At 43.2% G+C, this 22,488-nt stretch overlaps 1 protein-coding gene across 1 annotated transcript in view; it reads left to right on the top strand.

The window, feature by feature from the left end:
• The window catches only part of gmcl1 (germ cell-less, spermatogenesis associated), a 260,756-nt gene that overhangs the window by 127,298 nt on the left and 110,970 nt on the right, over positions 1-22,488 (top strand). Inside the window, exon 9 of the mRNA XM_073062046.1 lies at positions 10,955-11,095. Coding sequence (XP_072918147.1) covers positions 10,955-11,095 — 141 coding nt within the window. The remainder of the gene's footprint in view (positions 1-10,954; positions 11,096-22,488) is intronic.

The following is a 22,488-nucleotide window of genomic DNA, read 5'->3' on the forward strand; positions in this document are numbered from 1 at the left end:
AGAAATGGATACAGTCTGTAGAAGTGAGGCAAAGTGGAATCAAATTCATGGACCCTGTGCAAATTACAGAGGAGGTGGTGTTTGCTACCCTGAGACAAATCAGAGTGAATAAATCCCCAGGGCCTAACAAGGTGTTCCCTCGGACCCTACGGGAGGCAAGGCAGTGTAGGTTCTCTACGTGGACTTTAGTAAGGCCATTTGACAAAGTCTCGCATGGGAGGTAATAAATTGGATTAGATGTTGGCTTCATGGGAGAAGCCAAAGAGTGGTAGTAGATGGTTGTTTCTCTGGAGGCCAGTGGTGTGCTGCTGGGATCAGTGCTAGGTTCATTGTTGTTTGTCATCTATATCAATGATCTAGATGGTAATGTGGTTAACTGGATCAGCAAATTTGCGGATGTCACCAAAATTGGAAGTGTGGACAATGAGGAGGTATTTGCATCAGCTGGAAAAAATGGCTGAAAAATGGCAGATGGAATTGAATGCAGACAAGTAGAGTGTAGTAAAACAAAAGGGTCTAGGAATCCAGGTGCAAAATTTGTTGAAAGTGGTGTCACAGATAGGTAGCGCTGTAAAGAATGCTTTTGGCACATTGACCTTCATAAATCAATGTAATGAGTATAGAAAATAAGGTGTTATGTTGAAATTGAATGAGATGTTGATGAAGCCCAATTTGGAGTATTGTATACAGTTTTAGTCACCTACCTATAGGAAAGAATTAAATAAGGTTGATTGCAGAGAAAATTTACGAGGATGTTGTTGGGTCTGGAAGACCTGAGTTATAAGGAGAGATTTAATAGGTTTTGACTGTATTCTTTAAAATGTAGAAAATTGAGAGGAGATTTTATGGGTGGGACTACAACTATATGTCATGGGTTAAGGGTGAAAGGTGAGATGTTTAAGGGGAACATGATAGGAAACCTCTTCACTTAAAGGTCATGAGAGTGTGGAATGAGCTACCAGCACAAGTGGTCCATGCGAGATCAAGTTGAATGTTTAAGAGAAGTTTTAGTAGGTATATGGAAAGGAATATGGAGGGCTATGTTCCCAGTACAGGTCAATGGGAGTAGGCAGATTAAATAGTTTTCGCATGGACTAGATTGGCCGAAGGGCCTGATTCTTTGTTGTTCATCTCCATGACTCTTGGCTCTTTGACTCAATCTCTCAACTAATGAAAGCCAACACAACATATGCATTCTTAACAACCCAATCAATGTGCACAATTTTGAGGGATCTATAGATGTGGATCCCAAGATCCCTCTGTTCTTTCATACTGCCAAAAATCATGCCATTATCCCTGTACTCTGCCCTCAAATTGGACCTTGCACTTCACACTTTTCCAGGTTCAAATTCATCTGGCTCTTCTCAGCCCAGTTTTGCATTATTTCAATGCCCCGTTGTAATCTACGACAATCTTCTACAGTATCCACAACTCCACCAATCTTTGAGTCGTTTGCAAACTAATTAATCCATTTCCTAATCAAAGTCATTTATAAAAAAATCACAAAGAGCAGGGGTCCCAGAAAAGATCCCTGCAGTTAAACTGCTCATTGACCTCCAGGCAGAATGCTCTCCATCTACTATTACCCTCTCAAGTCACTTATGAATCCAAACAGCCAAGTTTGCCTGGATCCTGTGCCTCATGACTTTCTGAATGTGTCTACCATGGAACTTTATCATGTGTCTTACTAAAATCCATATACACCGTATCCACTTCTGTACCTTTAAATGCATTTTGCCACATCCTCAAAGAATTCATTCAGACTCGTGAGGCATGATCTGCCCCTTACAAAGCCATGCTGACTATCCTTAATCAGACTATGTTTTTCCAAGTGCTCATAAATCCTATCTCTAAGAATTTTCTCTAATAACTTGCCCACTACTGAAGTAAGACTCACTGGTCTTTATTTGCCAGTATTATCCGTACCCTTTCTTAAACAAAGGAATAGCATTCACCACCCTCCAATCTTCCAGCACCACACCTGTGGCCAGTGATGAGACCTACACCAGAAAACCAGGTATGATTTGCGGAAGGCTATTTCAAGGGCAAAGAGACGATTTCGAACAAGGTTGAAGGCGATATTGGATACACAGTAACTCTGGCAGGGTCTGCAAGACATTACTTCCTACAAAGCAAAACCCAGTAGCATGAATGGCAGCGATGCTTCACTACCAGATAAACTCAATGCCTTTTATGCATGCTTTGAAAGGGAGAACACAGCTATAGCTGTGAAGATCCCTGCTGCACCTGATGACCCTGTGATCTCCATCTCAGGGTCAATGTTAGACTGTCTTTAAAGAGAGTGCAAGACGGAAGGTCCAGAAGGAGTGTCTGGTAAGGCTCTGAAAATCTGTGCCAACCAACTAGCAGAAGTTCTCAAGGACATTTTCAACCCCTTACTGCTATGGGTGGAAGTTACCACCTGCTTCAAAAAGGCAACAATTATACCAGTGCCTAAGAAGAATAATGTGGGCTGCCTTTAGGACTATCACCTAGTAGCACTCAGACAGTGATGAAATGCTTTGAAAGGTTGGTAATGACTAGACTGAACTCCTGCCTCAGCAAGGACCTGGACCTATTGTAATTTGTCTATTGCCACAATAGGTCAATGGCAGACGCAATCTCAATGGCTCTGCACACGGCTTTAGACCACCTGGACAACACAAACACCTATGTCAGGATGCTGTTCATCGACTATAATACCATCATTCCTACAATCCTGATTGAGTAGTTGCAGAACCTGGGCTTCTGTACCTCGCTCTGCAATTGGATCCTCAACTACCTAACTGGAAGACCACAATCTGTGCGGATTGGTGATAACATATCCTTCTCGCTGACTATCAACACTGGCGCAACTCAGGGATGTGTGCTTATCCCACCGCTCTACTCTCTATATACACATGACTATGTGACTAGGCATAGCTCAAATACCATCTATAAATTTGCTGACGATACAACCATGGTTGGTTGAATCTCAGGTGGTGACGATAGGGCATACAGGAGTGAGATATGCCAACTATTGGAGTGGTGCTGCAGCAACAACTTGGCTCTCAACGTAAGTAAGGCAAAAGAGCTGATTGTGGTCTTCAGGAAGGGTAAGACGAACACAAACCAATCCTCATAGAGGGATCAGAAGTGGAGAGAGTGAGCAGCTTCAAGTTCATGGGTGTTAAGATCTCTGAGGATCTAACCTGGTCCCAACATATCAATGTAGTTACAAAGAAGGCAAGACAGCAGCTATACTTCATTAGGAGTTTGAAGAGATTTAGTATGTCAACAAATGACACTCAGAAACTTCTATAGTTGTACCGTGGAAAGCATTCTGACAGGCTGCCTTACTGTCTGGTATGGAGGGGCTACTGCCCAGGAGCGAAAGAAGCTGCAGAAGGTTGTAAATCTAGTCAGCTCCATCTTGGGTACTAGCCTACAAAGTACCCAGGACATCTTCAGGGATCGGTGTCTCGGAAAGGCAGCGTCCATTATTAAGGACCTCCAGCACCCAGGGCGTACCCTTTTCTCACTGTTACCATCAGTTTAGAGGTACAAAAGCCTGAAGGCACATACTCAGCGACTCAAGAACAGCTTCTTCCCTTCTGCCATCCGATTTCTAAATCGACATTGAATCTTTAGACACTACCTCAATTTTTTTTAATATACAGTATTTCTGTCTTTGCACGTTTTTCTAATCTATTCAATATATATATACCGTAATTGATTTACTTATTTTTTATTATTCTTTTAAAAATTTTATTTATTTTTTTTCTCTGCTAGATTATTTATTGCATTGAACTGTTGCTGGTAAGTTAACAAATTTCACGTCACATGCTGGTGATAATAAACCTGATTCTGATTCGGAAGATCATCCCAAAGGCACAGCAGTCTCTTCCCTCACTTCCAGGGGTTTTACCTGTATGGCACTGGGGACTTGATCTATCCTGATGTTCTCCAAATGTTCTATCAACGTGTTCTAGTATATGAGCCTATTTTATCCTGACCTTACAAATTTCAAGGTCTCTCTTACTGCTGAAGGAAGGTATTCATTAAGAGCACCCTCTCCCCCACCTCTTCTGACTCCAGACACATTTCCTCTTCTATCCTTAATCAGTCTTACTCTCACTGTAGTCATCCTCTTGTTCCTCACATACTGTTCATGTAGAAAGTTCTGGAGTTTTCATTAATCCTACTCACCAAGGCCGGCTCATGCCCCATCTAGCTCTCCTAAGTTCATTCTTCAGCTCCTTCCTTGATTCCTTGTAGCCTCTATAGAGATCGTCTGATCTTTGCTTCCTCATAGTCTCACCACACGCTACATCTACTTGTATACCAACCGCCCCAGTTTCTGACCTGTCACTCAGGTTCTCATCTCCCTGCCAAACTAATTTAAATCCTTCCCCAGCAGTTCTAGCAAACCTGCCCACAAGGATATTGGTCCCCCTTGAGTTCAGGTGCAACCCGTCCTTTTTTTGTACAGGCCATACCTTTCCCAGAAGAGATCCCAATTATCCACAAATCTGAACCCCTGCCCTCTGCAGCAATTTTTCAGCTACACATTCATATGCCAAATCCTGTAGCCTCACTGCAACTTGGCACAGGCAGCAATCCAGAGATTACTACCTTTTCAGGCCCTGTTTTTCAGCTTCCTCCCTAGCTCCCTATATTCTCTGTTCAAGATCTCATCCCTTTTCCTACCAATGTCGTTGGACCAATATGCACCACGACTTCTAGCTGACCCTCCCTTTTAGAATGCTGTGGATGTGATCTGAGATGCCATTAATGCTAGCACTTGAGAGTCAATGTCTGCTCCCCTAGATATTGAATCCCCTATCACTACTGCACTGCACTTCTCTTCAGTGTCCCCCTTTTCCCTTCTGAGCCACAGAGCCAGAGTCAGTGCCAAAGACTTGGTCATTCTGGCTTTTCCCTGACAGGTTGGTTCCTCACTTCCCCCCCCACCCCCACCACCATCCTCCCCCAAAAGTATCCAACGTGACATACCTGTTATTGAGGGTAATGGCCACAGGGGTACTCTGCACTATCTGTTGATTTTCTTTCAATCTCCTGACAAACCCCAGCCAGCCGCCTCCTGCAACTTAGGGGTGAATGACTTCCTGTGGCTCCTATATGTCATCATCTCATTCTCCCATATGAGCCAAAAGTCATCCAGCTGCAGCTCCTGTTTGTGAGGATTAGTTATCAGTAGATCTCCCAGTGTTCTCCCCACATCTGACCTGAAGAACGCACTGCTGATCCAAGACCCATTTTCACTATACTACCAGGCAAAGATAGAAGGAAATGTACCAGAAAGCTTCCTTAACTTCTGCCTCCCCTTGCCAAAACTTTGGGCCATTCTAACTCTGTACCATTACCATAATGGCTGCTCTGCTTAAACCTAACATTTTTTTATTGGCCTTTGCCAAGTGTCTAATTACCCAACGATCTCAAGAGCACCAAATAATCCAACTGGTCCTGTTGGCATTTTTAATACTCGCACAGAAAATCCATAGGCCAACAGCTGTGCCAACGCCAAAGAGCGCCGAATGTCGATCGCAAGCACGCCAAATGACTGAAAGTTATTCACAGATAACCACAGGTAAAGCAAGCAAGAGGGAAGGTAACTATATGTTGTTCTTCTGTGCAAGAGAAAATGTATGAAGTGGACTCACTAGAATTATATGGTGCTCTAGTATCTGTAGAATCTCGTCTGTTAGTAAATTCACAGTGCCAACTCTCATACAGTGGAATTTATTCAATCGTTGCATCCCACTGAATTTACTTAACTTTTCCCCATTTACTGGTAACCATCGTTAATTACCAAACTTCCGTTTCCTTTCCCACCTACCAAAGAGTGATGTGCCAGAGCCAATGTTTAAGTTTTGACATTCAGTAAGAAAACAAGTGAAATTTCTCATAGTTGATAAAGTATGGCAAGTCCCCATTAAGAAATAGATCTTTTAACTGATTCTGTAACATTATGGTTTGTCAGCCTATAGTCTTAACAAAACTTTCACATTAGTAAGAGCCTTGTGCCCCATTTGCTTGGCTTTTTGTGGTAACTCAATATATTTAGTCATTTTAAAAGCAACTACCTTCCCCAATATTTATTTTAGATTAGATTTTATTTTATTTAGATTGGGGGGTTGTGACTAGAGGTGTCCCACAAGGATTGGTTCTGGGACCTCTACTTTTCGTGATTTTTATTAACGACCTGGATGTGGGTGTAGAAGGGTGGGTTGGCAAGTTTGAGGAAGGTTTTTTACTCAGAGAGTGAATGGTGTGTGGAATGCACTGCCTGAGTCAGTGGTGGAGGCAGATACACTAGTGAAATTTAAGAGTCTACTAGACAGGTATATGGAGGAATTTAAGGTGGAGGGTTATATGGGAGGCAGGGTTTAAGGGTTGGCACAACATTGTGGGCCGAATGGCCTGTACTGTTCTGTATTGTTCAATGTTCTATTAGATTAGATTAGATTCAACTTTATTGTCATTGTGCCGAGTACAGATACAAAGCTAAATGAAATGCAGTTAGCATCTAACCAGAAATGCAAAGAATAGTGTTTTTTACAAAATAAGTGCGAATAAAAAGTAAGTGCTACAGCACAGTACAATATGGGTGCCATGTGCAGAAGTTCGCTGATGACACGGCCATAGTGGGGTGTGTCAGGAATGGACAGGAGGAGGAGTATAGGAAACTGATACAGGACTTTGTGATATGGTGCAACTCAAACTACCTGCGTCTCAATATCACCAAGACCAAGGAGATGGTGGTGGACTTTAGGAGATCTAGGCCTCATATGGAGCCAGTGATCATTAATGGAGAATGTGTGGAGCAGGTTAAGACCTACAAGTACCTAGGAGTACAGTTAGACGAGAAGCTAGACTGGACTGCCAACACAGATGCCTTGTGCAGGAAGGCACAGAGTCGACTGTACTTCCTAAGAAGGTTGACGTCATTCAATGTCTGTAGTGAGATGCTGAAGATGTTCTATAGGTCAGTTGTGGAGAGCGCCCTCTTCTTTGTGGTGGCGTGTTGGGGAGGAAGCATTAAGAAGAGGGACGCCTCACGTCTTAATAAGCTGGTAAGGAAGGCGGGCTCTGTCGTGGGCAAAGTACTGGAGGGTTTAACATCGGTAGCTGAGCGAAGGGCGCTGAGTAGGCTACGGTCAATTATGGATAACTCTGAACATCCTCTACATAGCACCATCCAGAGACAGAGAAGCAGTTTCAGCGACAGGTTACTATCGATGCAATGCTCCTCAGACAGGATGAAGAGGTCAATACTCCCCAATGCCATTAGGCTTTACAATTCTACCGCCAGGACTTAAGAACTTTTTAAAAGCTATTATTAATGCTTTTTGAGATAGTGATTTAGATGCATATCATATTTTTTACTGAGTTAAGTATTGTATGTAATTAGTTTTGCTACAACAAGTGTATGGGACATTGGAAAAAAAGTTGAATTTCCCCATGGGGATGAATAAAGTATCTATCTATCTATCTATCTATCTACTGCTAGGCGCTGTGATGTGAGTTTCAGCAGGGTCACAGCCTCAGGGAAGAAGCTCTTCCTGTGCCTGCTGGTGCAGGAGCGGAGGTTCCTGTAGCGCCTACCGGATGGGAGGAGAGTTAAAAGTCCGTGGTTAGGGTGAGATGCACCCTTGATAATGCTTTTTGCCCTGCCCAGGCAGCGTTTATGGTAGATGTTCTCAACGGTGGGCAATTGGGTGCCAATAATCTGCTGGGCAGTTTTCACCACATGCTGGAGTGCTTTGCGGTCTGATACAGGACAATTGCCATACCACGCTGAGATGCAGTTGGTGAGTATGCTCTCAGTGGTACAGTGGTAAAAGTCTGTCAGTATCCTGGGACAGAGGTGAGCTTTCTTGATGCTCCGCAGGAAATAAAGACTCTGTTGCGCCTTTTTGATCAGGATGGAAGAGTTCAGGGACCAGGTGAGATCCCCGGAAATGTGGACACCAAGGAGTTTGAAGCTTGATACATGCTCCAGTACAGCTCCATTGATGTAGATACGGATGTGAGTGTGGCTCCTAGCATGCCTAAAGTCCACAATGATCTCCTTGGTCTTCTGGGTGTTAAGGGTCAGGTTGTTGTCAGCATACCACGCGGCCAGGTGCTGGACCTCAACCCTGTAGGCCGTCTTGTCATCTCCTCTGATCAGGCCGACCACCGTGCTGTCGTCTGCAAACTTGATTATGGAGTTATTTGGTTGTAAAAGCAGCATTTTGTTATGCTGTTGTACAATTACAAAGCTGTTAATGTGTCTCAGTGAATTAATGTAGAGCCAGATATCAATGGAATAACTCATTTTTTGTTAGCTCATTATATCCATACTATTTCGCGACAATTTGGAAGTTGTCAGACTGTATCATTATCCTTCTTATCATATGTATTAAACCCTCCCTAAGATACAGTATGTCGTGCACAAATATTTTAACAACCACAAATTAATACTGCCCCTAGATACTGTATCTTCAATACCTAATTAATGGACATTATAAGTTCACAAATTTCTGGAAGTATACTGGAATTGACCATGTGTTAAATAATGTTAAATAAGGACAGTAATAAGTAAATATAACGCTGCCTCTATTAAACTTGTCCTTTAATTCTCAGAATGGATCTGTCATATGCTAAAGATGAATTTGTGATCTCCGAATCTACCTCATTGCAGTCTTTGTACGTTATATGTTTAATTGAATAATACTTTCTTTGTAGCTGCAACATTATATTCTGTATTTTGTTTTTACTACCTCAGTATAGTTATGTAAGTCATGATCTGCCTGGATGGCACACAAAGTTTGCACTGTTTATTGGTACATGTGACAACAATAAACCAACACCAATACTAAAAACAACACACACAAAATGCTGGTGGAACACAGCAGGCCAGGCAGCATCTATAGGGATTATCTCTTACTACCTTTCAGTTAGTCCTGACGAAGGGTCTCGGCCCGAAACGTCGACAGCGCTTCTCCCTATAGATGCTGCCTGGCATGCTGTGTTCCACCAGCATTTTGTGTGTGTTGTTGTTTGAATTATCAGCATCTGCAGATTTCCTTGTGTTTGACCAATGCTAAAATAACAATTAAAGAATCCATCATTTTCAGATTTGATTATAATCAATAACAGAGTATCTGCCTTTGAGGTAGTTCATTTTTAGAGCTCAGTGGGTGCAATAGTTGAAACAAAATAAATCTCTTGACTACTTGACTGCGTGGTTCCTGTATAGGCAGACATGAACTGCAGCAGAGCCTTCCACTAATTGACATCTGAGGAGTCTGCTTAATTCTAGTACTGCTGATGGAATATATAATCAACATAGACTCATCCAGGAAATAGAATTCCTTTTCCTTATCAGTCTACTGTGTCCAGATCTGTTCCTCATCAAGCATACTTCTATTCTACAAGTGGACCGGGTTTCAGTTCTGCAAATATTAAAATAAAGACATAGAATAAGTGAATCTATACCAAAGCATCACATGTTGTCACATCTTTTTCTCCCTCATCTGAGATAATCTGTTCATCCCTATAATAGATTGTTATTAATTACAAATGACTTCCACTTTTCTTGCATTTTTCATACCCATTGCCCCAATTCAGAATGAAGTACATTGTATAACTGCTGTTGTAAGAACCATGATAGCTATTTTATTGCCAGCAATATACCAGAAGCTGCTGTATAACCTGCTTTTTTTTGATTGAAGGGAAAATGCTAACCAGGATACCAGTGACAACATAACATTTCTTCAAGATAGTGCCCAGGGTCTTGTATTACCACCTAAGAAAGCAGAATGGGACCTTGGTTTAATGACTGTCCAAAATTTGGCAACTTAAATATTGTAGTGCTACATCAGTACTCAATTGGGAAATGTTAGTCTGGTGTTTTATATTTGAATATCTGTAATGGGCTATTACAGATAGGATAGGATCCATAATCCTTTGACTTAGGAACAAGAGCATTACCCAATAAGTCACAGCTGAAAATAATGAAAATTACTACCAATATAATTGATTGGAAATCACATAGAAAGAGGTGGGATCCCTATAGATAGTGACTTCAACACAAGCACTGATTGCACCTAATGTACTTGAAGCTACATTTTTCTGATATGAGTTGATTCTCCTCGTACTACATATCACCTGTAGCCTAAAGAGAGGATATGCATGTCTAATAGTAGAGTAGCTCCATACGTAGGGAAGCTATACTGAAGTTTGTTGATTCTCAAGTAACATTTATTCCACCCCACTCCCCTTTCACAATTTCTATTAACCTCCAAGATAACCATATCCCTCCATTTCTGTTTCTTGCCCATGTTGAAATTTAATTGCTCCTCCAGTGCAGGGGGGTGGGGGGGGGGGGGTAGGTCCATTCCTTCAGATGCCTGAGCCCAAGGCTTTTACATCCCCGTCTTAAACTCTTGCCCCTATACCACCCTCTTCTTCAAGATTCGCTTCTTTTGACCAGTTTTTGTTATTTGCCTGTATATATGCATATAATATGTGGTATTTTTGTATGATAGTACTGCTGTGAAGCACTTGGGAAATGTTAGTTATTATTAAAGGTTTAATATAAATGGATATATGGTAACATGTTAGAAAATACAATATCGTCACAGAAAAGATGATACTATAGCTTGGGGCGTCAAAGTTCGGAGTTCAATGCCAGTGTCCATAATCCAAAGACGTACTGGTTAGTAGGTTAATTGGTCATTGTAAATTGCCCTGTGATTAGGCTAAGGTTATATAGGTTGGTTGCTGGGCAGCAAGGCTAAGTGTGGTGGAAGGCACTATATCTGTAAATAAATAAAAATATTCTCTAGATTTACACTCACATGCTGATCCAGAATTAACAAGGTTTGGACCAAATGAGGAATATGTTGTAACAGTGATTTAACATTTCATATGAAATAATAGATTAATTTATTCTTTCACAAAGAAAACTGCAGTTACAAGAGCTTCCTGGAAACAGAACAAGGACAAAAGTTTGCAATAGTGTTTTCTCACATCCGGCTGCAATACATCATCAACGATCTGACATCTGCTAAAATTATTCAGCGGGACATGATTATGTCTTCAGGTGAGTAGCAATTACTTACATAACATGATCCTGTTAGTTTCTGTCTGAAGACATTTGTCACCCTAACACTGACCAGAATAGAAATATTTAAGTAGTTTTCTCAACCGGTATGCCTGGAGGTTACATTTAGAAAATGTTAAAATGTTTACGTTTATATAAATGACTATTAATGACTGCAGTTGGTTTTGCACAAATGATTTATGTTCTGTATCTGTACCCCATTGAATGTATCTGTATAGAGAAACAGGCCAACTTTTACCCAGAAACTTTTTGATGGTTTGTTAGGTCATTCCACTGTTTCTGTATTGTAGTGCTTATCTAGTTCTTCTGTCAATATACTGCCAAGAACAATGTGTAAATGCTCTGTCTGTAAATTCTTCTCACGTGGCTTTGTACATTAGTAGCATCCTGGTGCTGATGAGTGGATAACACCTCTAGTATGTTTCTTTTCCCTTCTAAATAATACAAAAGATGGCTGCCATTGAATTGGAAGTTAATGAAAGAGATACACTTGCCCAGGCTACTTTTACTTGTTGGATTGACTTACAGCTTGTGCTCAGTGTTTCTTGCTGGGATTTTTCCCAAAGAGGCCTGCATGCTTCAGAGATTTTTGGTACTTGTTTGTTGACCCATACAATATATTTTTGAAGGCTATTGTATCCCCGTTCTCCAGGGGCTTTCAGTTCATGAAAGGTATGAACTTTTAAGAACACAGACCAGTACAACACAGGAGCAGCACTTAGGCCATACATGCACATGATCAATATTCCTCTATTTTCTGCAAGTTCGTGTGACAGTCTAAATGCTGCCTTTTGTAGGTCTATAACCTGACAAGATTTTAATTGATTTCAGGATCTGGGATAGCAAATAAAGCCAGCATTTAGTGCTTATTCTTAATGGCTCTTGAGCCATGGTGCTGCTGGATAGGGATTTCCAACATTTTGAGCCAATGGTGATGAAGATGCATTCCCAAGTGAGGGTGGTGTGCAATTTGGAGAAAGCTGGCATATGTTCCCGAGCTTCTCTTGTACATGTTGGAAAGGTCAGGTGTTTGGGCAGTGATAAAGGAATAGCCTGGCAGCACTTTTTGTAGATGAACATACTGCAGGCATTGTTTATGTGTTGATGGAGGGAATGAGTGTTTAAAATGGTGGATGGGATTCCAATTTAGACAGCTGCTATATCCTTTTTTTTATTTGACTATTTATTCATGCTGCCTGACCTACTGAGAGGTTCCTCCAATGTGTTGCTCTGAAATCTAGCATCTGCAGAATTTTTTTATCCTGTTTCATCAGTTCATGCTTGAATGTTAATCATGGTCTTGCTACAAGCAGGCCAGGTCTGCTTCATTTGCCTAGGAGTTACAAATGAAAATGGATATTGTACAATCATTGGTGAACATTCCACTTCTACCTTGATGGTGTGAAGCTGTGGTTGAGTCTCGAACAGGGCTATGACTAACTCTTATAGTGATACCTGGGGTTAAGTGATTAATGTCTGACAATCACTATCACTTTCCTATATGCAAGATACATTTCCAACTAGTGAAGTGTTTTCCCTTCTACATCCACTCACTTCACTTTTACAAAGATGCCTCAAATCCACATGTTTTCTTAGGGCAGTCATTTAACTCACTTCTGAATTCAGTTGTTTGGTTTTCTGCTCCACGTTGGCAAAAATATTAGGCACCCTAACTATATACACATTCCTAAAACTCTTGCACAGTACTGTAAGGGCTAGAAATACAGTTAGTTCTTGATAGCAGGTCTTCAATATTACAGCTGGGATATTGTCTGCTCTCATAGCTTTTATAGCATCCAGTGCTCTCAGAGAATCAGATTGGCTTGGAGACCAAAAGTAGGGCTCTGAAATGGAATCCAAGCTGAATCATCTTCAGCACAAAGTATAAACTGCTGGAAGAACTCGAAAGGTCAAGCAACATTTATGGAAGCAGGCAAAAGAGTGGTCAACATTTCAGTCCCTGCAACAGGACTGAGAGCCAGAATGCAGATGTGAAAGAAAGGTGTGAAACAGAGGCTGGTAGATAAGGGCAGGATAATGCTAGATGAAACCGGATTGGTAGTGGGGTTGGGGCAGGGGAAATTATAAGAAAGATGAACAATGGGAGAGTAAACCAGGTAGATAGGTATGCAGGTGACGGGTGAGAGTACGAAAAGAACACAGGTGGAGTGGGTTACCTGAAAGTGGAAAATGCAATGTTCATACTATTAAGCTATAGGTTAATCAGATTATAAGACTATAAGGCAAAGGAGCAGAAGTCGGCCATTCGGCCCATCGAGTCTGCTCCGCCATTTCATCATGAGCTGATCCAATCTCCCCTTTAGGCCCACTCCCCCGCCTTCTCACCATAACTGGCACCAGGGAAGGAATGGATTCTCAATATTCCTGGATTTCAGTGCTTTAAAAGGGATGGGGGGGGGGGAGGGGAGGAGGGGTGGCATTACTAGTCAAGGATACTATTACAGCTGCAGAAAGGGTGGGTAATGTAGCAGGATCCTCTTTTGAGTTAGTATGGGTGGATGTTAGGACAGGAAGGGAGCAGTTACTCTACTGGGGGTATTCTATAGGCCCCCTGGTAGCAGCAGAGATACCGAGGAGCAGATTGGGAGGCAGATTTTGGAAAGGTGCAAAAATAACAAGGTTGTTATCATGGGTGACTTTAACTTCCCTAATATTGATTGGCACTTGATTAGTTCCAAGGGTTTAGACGGGACAGAGTTTGTTAAGTGTGTCCAGGATGGGTTCCTGTCACAGTATGTTGACAGACCAACTAGGGGGAATGCCATACTAGATCTAGTATTAGGTAACGAACCGGGTCGGGTCACAGATCTGTCAGTGGGTGAGCATCTGGGGGACAGTGATCACCGCTCCCTGGCCTTTAGCATTATCATAGAAAAGGATAGAATCAGAGAGGACAGGAAAATTTTTAATTGGGGAAGAACAAATTATGAGGCTATAAGGCTAGAACTTGCGGAATTGAATTGGGATGATGATTTTGCAGGGAAATGTACTATGGACATGTGCTCGATGTTTAAGGATCTTTTGCAGGATGTTAGGGATAAATTTGTCCCGGTGAGGAAGATAAAGAACGGTAGGGTGAAGGAACCATGGGTGACAAGTGAAGTGGAAAATCTAGTCAGGTGGAAGAAGGCAGCATACATGAGGTTTAGTAAGCAAGGATCAGATGGGTCTATTGAGGAATATAGGGTAGCAAGAAAGGAACTTAAGAAGGGGCTGAGAAGAGCAAGAAGGGGGCATGAGAAGGCCTTGGCGAGTAGGGTAAAGGAAAACCCCAAAGCATTCTTCAATTATGTGAAGAACAAAAGGATGACAGAAGTAAAGGTAGGACCGATTAGAGATAAAAGTGGGAAGATGTGCCTGGAGGCTGTGGAAGTGAGCGAGGTCCTCAATGAATACTTCTCTTCAGTATTCACCAATGAGAGGGAACTTGATGACGGTGAGGATAATATGAGGGAGGTTGATGTTCTGGAGCATGTTGATATTAAGGGAGAGGAGGTGTTGGAGTTGTTAAAATACATTAGGACAGATAAGTCCCCGGGGCCTGATGGAGTATTCCCCAGGATGCTCCACGAGGCGAGGGAAGAGATTGCTGAGCCTCTGGCTAGGATCTTTATGTCCTCGTTGTCCACGAGAATGGTACCGGAGGATTGGAGGGAGGCGAATGTTGTCCCCTTGTTCAGAAAAGGTAGTAGGGATAGTTCAGGTAATTATAGACCGGTGAGCCTTACGTCTGTGGTGGGAAAGCTGTTGGAAAAGATTCTTAGAGATAGGATCTATGTGCATTTAGAGAATCATGGTCTGATCAGGGATAGTCAGCATTGCTTTGTGAAGGGCAGATCGTGCCTAACAAGCCTCATAGAGTTCTTTGAGGAGGTGACCAGGCATATAGATGAGGGTAGTGCAGTGGATGTGATAAACATGGATTTTAGTAAGGCATTTGACAAGGTTCCACACGGTAGGCTTATTCAGAAAGTCAGAAGGCATGGGATCCAGGGAAGTTTGGCCAGGTGGATTCAGAATTGGCTTGCCTGTAGAAGGCAGAGGGTTGTGGTGGAGGGAGTACATTCAGATTGGAGGGTTGTGACCAGTGGTGTCCCACAAGGATCTGTTCTGGGACCTCTACTTTTTGTGATTTTTATTAAAGACCTGGATGTGGGGGTAGAAGGGTGGGTTGGCAAGTTTGCAGACGACACAAAGGTTGGTGGTGTTGTAGATAGTGTAGAGGATTGTCAAAGATTGCAGAAAGACATTGATAGGATGCAGAAGTGGGCTGAGAAGTGGCACATGGAGTTCAACCCGGAGAAGTGTGAGGTGGTACACTTTGGAAGGATAAACTCCAAGGCAGAGTACAAAGTAAATGGCAGGATACTTGGTAGTGTGGAGGAGCAGAGGGATCTGTGGGTATATGTCCACAGATCCCTGAAAGTTGCCTCACAGGTAGATAGGGTAGTTAAGAAAGCTTATAGGGTGTTAGCTTTCATAAGTCGAGGGATAGAGTTTAAGAGACGCGATGTAATGATGCAGCTCTATAAAACTCTAGTTAGGCCACACTTGGAGTACTGTGTACAGTTCTGGTCGCCTCACTATAGGAAGAATGTGGAAGCATTGGAAAGGGTACAGAGGAGATTTACCAGGATGCTGCCTGATTTAGAGAGTATGGATTATGATCAGAGATTAAGGGAGCTCGGGCTTTACTCTTTGGAGAGAAGGAGGATGAGAGGAGACATGATGGAGGTGTACAAGATATTAAGAGGAATAGACAGAGTCGACAGCCTGTGCCTCTTCCCCAGGGCACCACTACTCAGTACAAGAGGACATGGCTTTAAGGTAAGGGGAGGGAAGTTCAAGGGGAATATTAGAGGAAGGTTTTTCACTCAGAGAGTGATTCGTGCGTGGAATGCACTGCCTGAGTCAGTGGTGGAAGCAGATACACTAGTGAAGTTTAAGAGACTACTAGACAGGTATATGGAGGAATTTAAGTTGGGTGATTATGTGAGGTAGGGTTTGAGGGTTGGCACAACATTGTGGGCCGAAGGGCCTGTAATGTGCTGTACTGTTCTATGTTCTAACCTTTGATGCCCTGACTACTCAGATACCTATCAGTCTCTGCCTTAAATACACCCAATGACTTGGCCTCCACTGCCGCCCATGGCAACCAATTCCATAGATTCACCACCCTGTGGCTAAAAATTTTTTTTTGCATCTCTGTTCTGAATGGACGCCCTGCAATTCACAAGTCATTTCCTCTCGTACTAGACTCCCCCATCATGGGAAACAACTTTGCCACATCCACTCTGTCCATGCCTTTCAACATTTGAAATGTTTCTATGAGGTCCCCCCTCATTCTTCTAAACTCCAAGGAGTACAGTCCAAGAGCGGTCAAACGTTTCTCATATGTTAACCCTCTCATTCCTGGAATCATTCTAGTGAATCTTCTCTGAACGCTCTCCAATTTCAGCACATCCTTTCTTAAATAAGGAGCCCAAAACTGCACACAGTATTCCAAGTGAGGTCTTACCAGTGCCTTATAGAGCCTCAACATCACATCCCTGCTCCTAATCTCTATTCCTCCAGAAATGAATGCCAACATTGCATTCACCTTCTTCACCACCAACTCAACCTGGAGGTTAACCTTAAGGGTATCCTGCACGAGGACTCCCAAGTCCCGTTGCATCTCAGAACTTTGAATTCTCTCCCCATTTAAATAATAGTCTGCCCGTTTATTTCTTCTACCAAAGTGCATGACGGTACACTTTCCGACATTGTAATTCATTTCCCACTTCTTTGCCCATTCCCCCAATCTATCCAAGTCTCTCTGCAAACTCTCTGTTTCCTCAGCACTACTGGCCCCTCCACCTACTTTTGTATCATCAGCAAACTTAGCCACAAAGCCATCTATTCCATAATCCAAATCGTTGATATTCAACGTAAAAAGATGCGGCCCCAACACGACCCTTGTGGAACACCACTGGTAACCGGCAGCCAACCAGGATGGGATCCCTTTATTCCCACTCTCTGTTTCCTGCCAATCAACCAATGTCTGTCCACGTATATAACTTTGCCGTAATTCCATGGGCTCTTTTCTTGTTTAGCAGCCTCATGTGCGGCACCTTGTCAAAGGCCTTCTGAAAATCCAAATACACAACATTCACTGCATCTCCCTTGTCTAGCCTACTTGTAATTTTCTCAAAAAATTGCACCAGGTTTGTCAGGCAGGATTTTCCTTTAAGGAAACCATGCTGTGTTCTGCCTATCTTATCATATGCCTCCAGGTACTCCGTAACCTCTTCCTTGATAATCAAGACTCCAACACGTTCCCAACCACCGATGTCAAGCTAACAGGTCTATAATTTCCTTTTTGCTTCCTTGCCCCCTTCCTAAATAGCAGAGTGACATTTGCAATCTTCCAGTCCTCCGGAACCAGGCCAGAATCTATTGACTTTTGAAAGATCATTGCTAATGCCTCCGCAATCTCCACAGCTACTTCCTTCAGAATACGAGGATGCATTCCACCTGGTCCAGGAGATTTATCTACCCTTAGACTATTCAGCTTACTGAGTACTTCCGCTGTCGTAATTGTGACTGCGCATATTTCTCTTCCCTGACACCCTTGAATGTCCGGTATATAGCTGATGTCTTCCTCAGTAAAGACTGATGCAAAATACTCATTCAGTTCCTCCGCCATCTCCTTATCTCCCATTACAATTTCTCCAGCATCATTTTCTATCAGCCCTATATCTACCCTCACCTGTCTTTTACTCTTTATATACTTGAAAAAGCTTTTAGTATCCTAGAACCATAGAACACTACAGCACAGTACAGGCCCTTCAGCCCTCCATGTTGTGCTGACTCATATAATCCTTTAAAAAAAAGTACTAAACCCACACTACCCCATAACCTTCCATTTTTCTTTCATCCATGTGCCTGTCCAAGAGGCTCTTAAATACCCCTAATGTTTTAGCCTCCACCACCATCCCTGGCAAGTCATTCCAGGCACTCACAACCCTCTGTGTAAAAAAACTTACCCCTGATGTCTCCCGTAAATTTCCCTCCCTTAATTTTGTACATATGCCCTCTGGTGTTTGCTATTGGTGCCCTGGGAAACAAGTACTGACTATCCACCCTATCTATGGCTCTCATAATCTTGTAGAGCTCTATCAAGTCCCCTCTCATTCTTCTACGCTCCAAAGAGAAAAGTCCCAGCTCTGCTAACCTTTCTTCATATGACTTGTTCTCCAAACCAGGCAACATCCTAGTAAATCTCCTCTGCACCCTCTCCATAGCTTCCACATCATTCCTATAATGAGGTGACCAGAATTGAACACAATACTCTAAGTGCGGTCTCACCGGAGATTTGTAGAGTTGCAACATGACCTCTCTACTCTTGAACTCAATCCCCCTGTTAATGAAGCCTAGCATCCCATAGGCCTTCTTAACTACCCTATCAACCTGTGCAGCAACCTTGAGGGATGTACGGATTTGAACCCCAAGGTCCCTTTGTTCATCCACACTCTTAAGAAACTGACCATTAATCCTGTACTCAGTCTTCTGGCTTGTCCTTCCAAAATGCATCACCTCACACTTGTCCGGATTTGAACTCCATCTGCCATTTTTCTGCCCAACTCTGCAGCCTGTCTATATCCTCTTGTAACCTTCAACAACCTGCAGCTCCATCCACAACTCTTCCAACCTGTGTGTCATCCGCAAACTTACTCACCCATCCTTCCGCCTCTACATCCAGATCATTTATAAAAATCACAAATAGCAGGGGTCCCAGGACAGATCCCTGCAGCACTCCACTTGTCACTGACCTCCAGGCAGAATACTTTCCTTCCACAACTACCCTCTGCTTTCTTCCTTTAAGCCAATTTTTTATCCAAACAGCCAAAGCCATGCCTCAAGACTTTCTGGATGAGTCTCTCATGAGGGACCTTGTCAACAGCTTTGCTAAATTCCATGTAGACCACATCCATTGCCCTACCATCATCAATTTCTTTTGTCACCTCTTCAAAAAACTCAATCAGGCTCGTGAGGCACGATCTTCCCTTCACAAAGCCATGTTGACTATCCATGAGTAGACTGTACTTCTCCAAATGCTCGTCGATCCTATCCTTAAGAATCCTTTCCAGTAGTTTGCATACCACCGACGTAAGACTCACCGGTCTATAGTTCCCAGGTTTCTCCCTATTACCTTTTTTAAGCAAGGGAACTACAGTTGCCATTATCCAGTCCTCCGGCACTTCCCCTGCACCCAAAGAGGATTCAAAGATCATAGCTAATGCTCCTGCGATCTCTTCTCTCAATTCCCACAACAACCTGGGGTGTATCATATCCGGCCCTGGGAATTTATCAATCTTAATGTTTTTAAGAAGATCCAGCACTTCTTCTTTCTTAATCTCCACATTGTCCAGCACACAGGCCTGCTCTACTTCGACCTCATCCTGATCAAGATCCTTTTCACTTGTGAATACTGAAGCATACTGAATAATATCCTGACGAAGGGTCTCGGCCTGAAACGTCAACAGTGCTTCTTCCTATAGATGTTGCCTGGCCTGCTGTGTTCCACCTGCATTTTGTGTGTTTTGTTTGAATATCCTCTTTGATATTATTTGCTATCTTCCTTTCATAGTTCATCTTTTCCCTCTTAATGACCTTCTTAGTTTCCTTTTGTAAGCTTTTAAAAACTTTCCAATCCTCTGTGTTCCCACTAATTTTTGGTTCCTTGTATGCCCTCTGCTTTGCTTTTACTTTTACTTTGGCTTTGACTTCTCTTGTCAGCCACGGTTGCATCCTTTTTCCATTCGAAAATTTCTTCTTCTTTGGAATATATCTGTCTCGCACCTTCCTCACTTCTTGCATAAACCCCAGCTTCTGCTGCTCTGCTAGTGTCCCTTTCCAGTCAACCTTAGCCACTTTCTCTCTCATGCCACTGTAATTTCCTTTACTCCACTGAAATACCGACACATCAGATTTCGGCTTCTCTTTCTCAAATTTCACAGTGCACTCAATCATGTTATGATCACTGCCTCCTAAGGGCTCCTTCACTTCCATCTCTCTAATCCCCTCCGGTTCATTACACAATACCCAATTCAGTACAGCCGATCCCCTAGTGGGCTCAACAACAAGCTGTTCTAAAAAGCCATCTCGTAGACATTCTACGAATTCTCTCTCTTGAGATCCAGTGCCAACCTGATTTTCCCAATCCATTTGCATGTTAAAATCCCTTACAATTATCATAACACTGCCCTTCTGGCAAGCCTTTTCTACTTCCTGTTGTAATTTGTAGTGCACATTACTGCAACTGTTTGGAGGCCTGTAGATAACTGCCATCAGGGTCCTTTTACCCCTGTGATTTCTTAGCTCAACCCATAAAGATTCTGTACCTTCCGATCCTATGTCAACTCTTTCTAATGATTTAATATCATTTCTTACCATTAAAGCCACGCCACCCCATCTACCTACCTGCCTATCCTTCTGATACACTGTGTATCCTTGGACGTTCAGCTCCCAGAGACATGCATCCTTTAGCCACGTCTCAGTGATGGCCACAATGTCATACCCGCCAATCTGTAACTGTACAACAAGATCATCCACCTTATTCCTTATGCTGCGTGCTTTTACGTATAACACCTTAAGTCCAGTATTTGGCACTTTTTGCATTGATTGCACTGCAACTCATCTCAGTGGCTACAAATTTGCTCCATCACCTGCCTGTCCTTCCTGACATCCTTACTGCTCACTACCTTAGATCTATTTCTGTTTTCCCTCTCCTCCGCTCCATCATTACGGTTCCCATCCCCCTGCCAAATTAGTTTAAACCCTCCCTGACAGCTCTATTAAACCTTCCCGCCAGGATATTGGTCCCCCTAGGATTCAAGTGTAACCCGTCCTTTTTGTACAGGTCACACCTGCCCCAAAAGAGGTCCCAATGATCCAGAAACTTGAATCCCTGCCCTCTGCTCCAATTCCTCAGCCATACATTTATCCTCCACCTCGTTCCATTCCTACTCTCACTGTCGCGTGGCACAGGCAGTAACCCTGAGATTACTACCTTTGCGGTCCTTCTTCTCAACTGCCTTCCTGACTCCCTATATTCTCCTTTCAGGACCTCTTCCCTTTTCCTACCTATGTCATTGGTACCTATATGTACCACAACCTCTGGCTCCTCAACCTCCCACTTCAGAATATTGTGGACGTGATCAGAAACATCCCGGACCCTGGCACCAGGGAGGCAAACTACTATCCGGGTCTCCTGATCACGTCCACAGAATCACCTATCTGACCCCCTAACTATCGAGTCCCCTACTACTACTGCCTTCCTCTTCCTTTCCCTACCCTTCTGAGCTACAGGGCTGGACTCTGTGCCAGAGGCACAGCCACTGTTACTTCCCCCAGGTAGTCTGTCCCCCCCCAACAGTACTCAAACAGGAGTACTTATTGTCAAGGGGTACAGCCACTCCCACTCCTAACCGTGACCCACCTGTCTGCCTCCCGTGGCCCCGGTGTGACCACCTGCCTGTAATTCCTCTCTATCACCTCCTCACTCTCCCTGACCAGACGAAGGTCATTGAGCTGCAGCTCCAGTTCCCTAACACGGTCCCTTAGGAGCTGCAGCTTGGCACATCTGGTGCAGATATGGATGTCCGGGAGGCTAGGAGACTCCAGGACCTCCCACATCCGACACTGAGAACAACAATCTGCCCTCACACTCATAATTCCCCCTTTCCTCAAATAACAGGAAAAACTGAAACCTAAACCTACCTTGCCTTGCCCATTTCCGCCTAAGCCTGTCGAGCCAAAGCCCTTAAGCCTTCATTCACTCTGCTTCCGGCTCACTCCACTGCCTGGAAACAACGCTGCCCGCTGTATAAGGCTGTGTCCTTTTTAAATCTTCCCCGCTTCATTGCCCGACATCACACACCTGCGCAGTCCCGACTCTCTTAACTCCGATGAGAAGAAGAAAAAAAATCAAAATGGCTCCCACCACACTCCCGTTCTGATCCTCCGACTTTCTTCTCCAAATGAAACCCGATTCAGAATTTCTGCCCTTTTTAAATCTTCTAATTATGTGCTGTTCTTCAAGTTTACATTTGGTCTCACTGTGCCTGTGAAGGCCAGAGACAGGATGGGCATGAGAAGGGGAATTGAAAAGCTCAAGGTGGCCATTTAATGGTTGACTGGTGTAGAGGAGGCCTCTTTGTGCATTGTGAGCACTGAATGCAATAGATTGGGTTGGGTGGAGGGCATGTTAAACCAACTGTAGGGGTAAATGTTGCATTTCCTATGATATAGATGGGGAAGAGTAGATGTGAAGGGAGTGATTCCTCTGAACAGCATGGTGGGGAAGAGAA

The sequence above is a fragment of the Hemitrygon akajei genome, chromosome 1 (genome assembly GCF_048418815.1).
Source record: "Hemitrygon akajei chromosome 1, sHemAka1.3, whole genome shotgun sequence".
In the NCBI taxonomy this organism is placed as follows: domain Eukaryota; kingdom Metazoa; phylum Chordata; class Chondrichthyes; order Myliobatiformes; family Dasyatidae; genus Hemitrygon; species Hemitrygon akajei.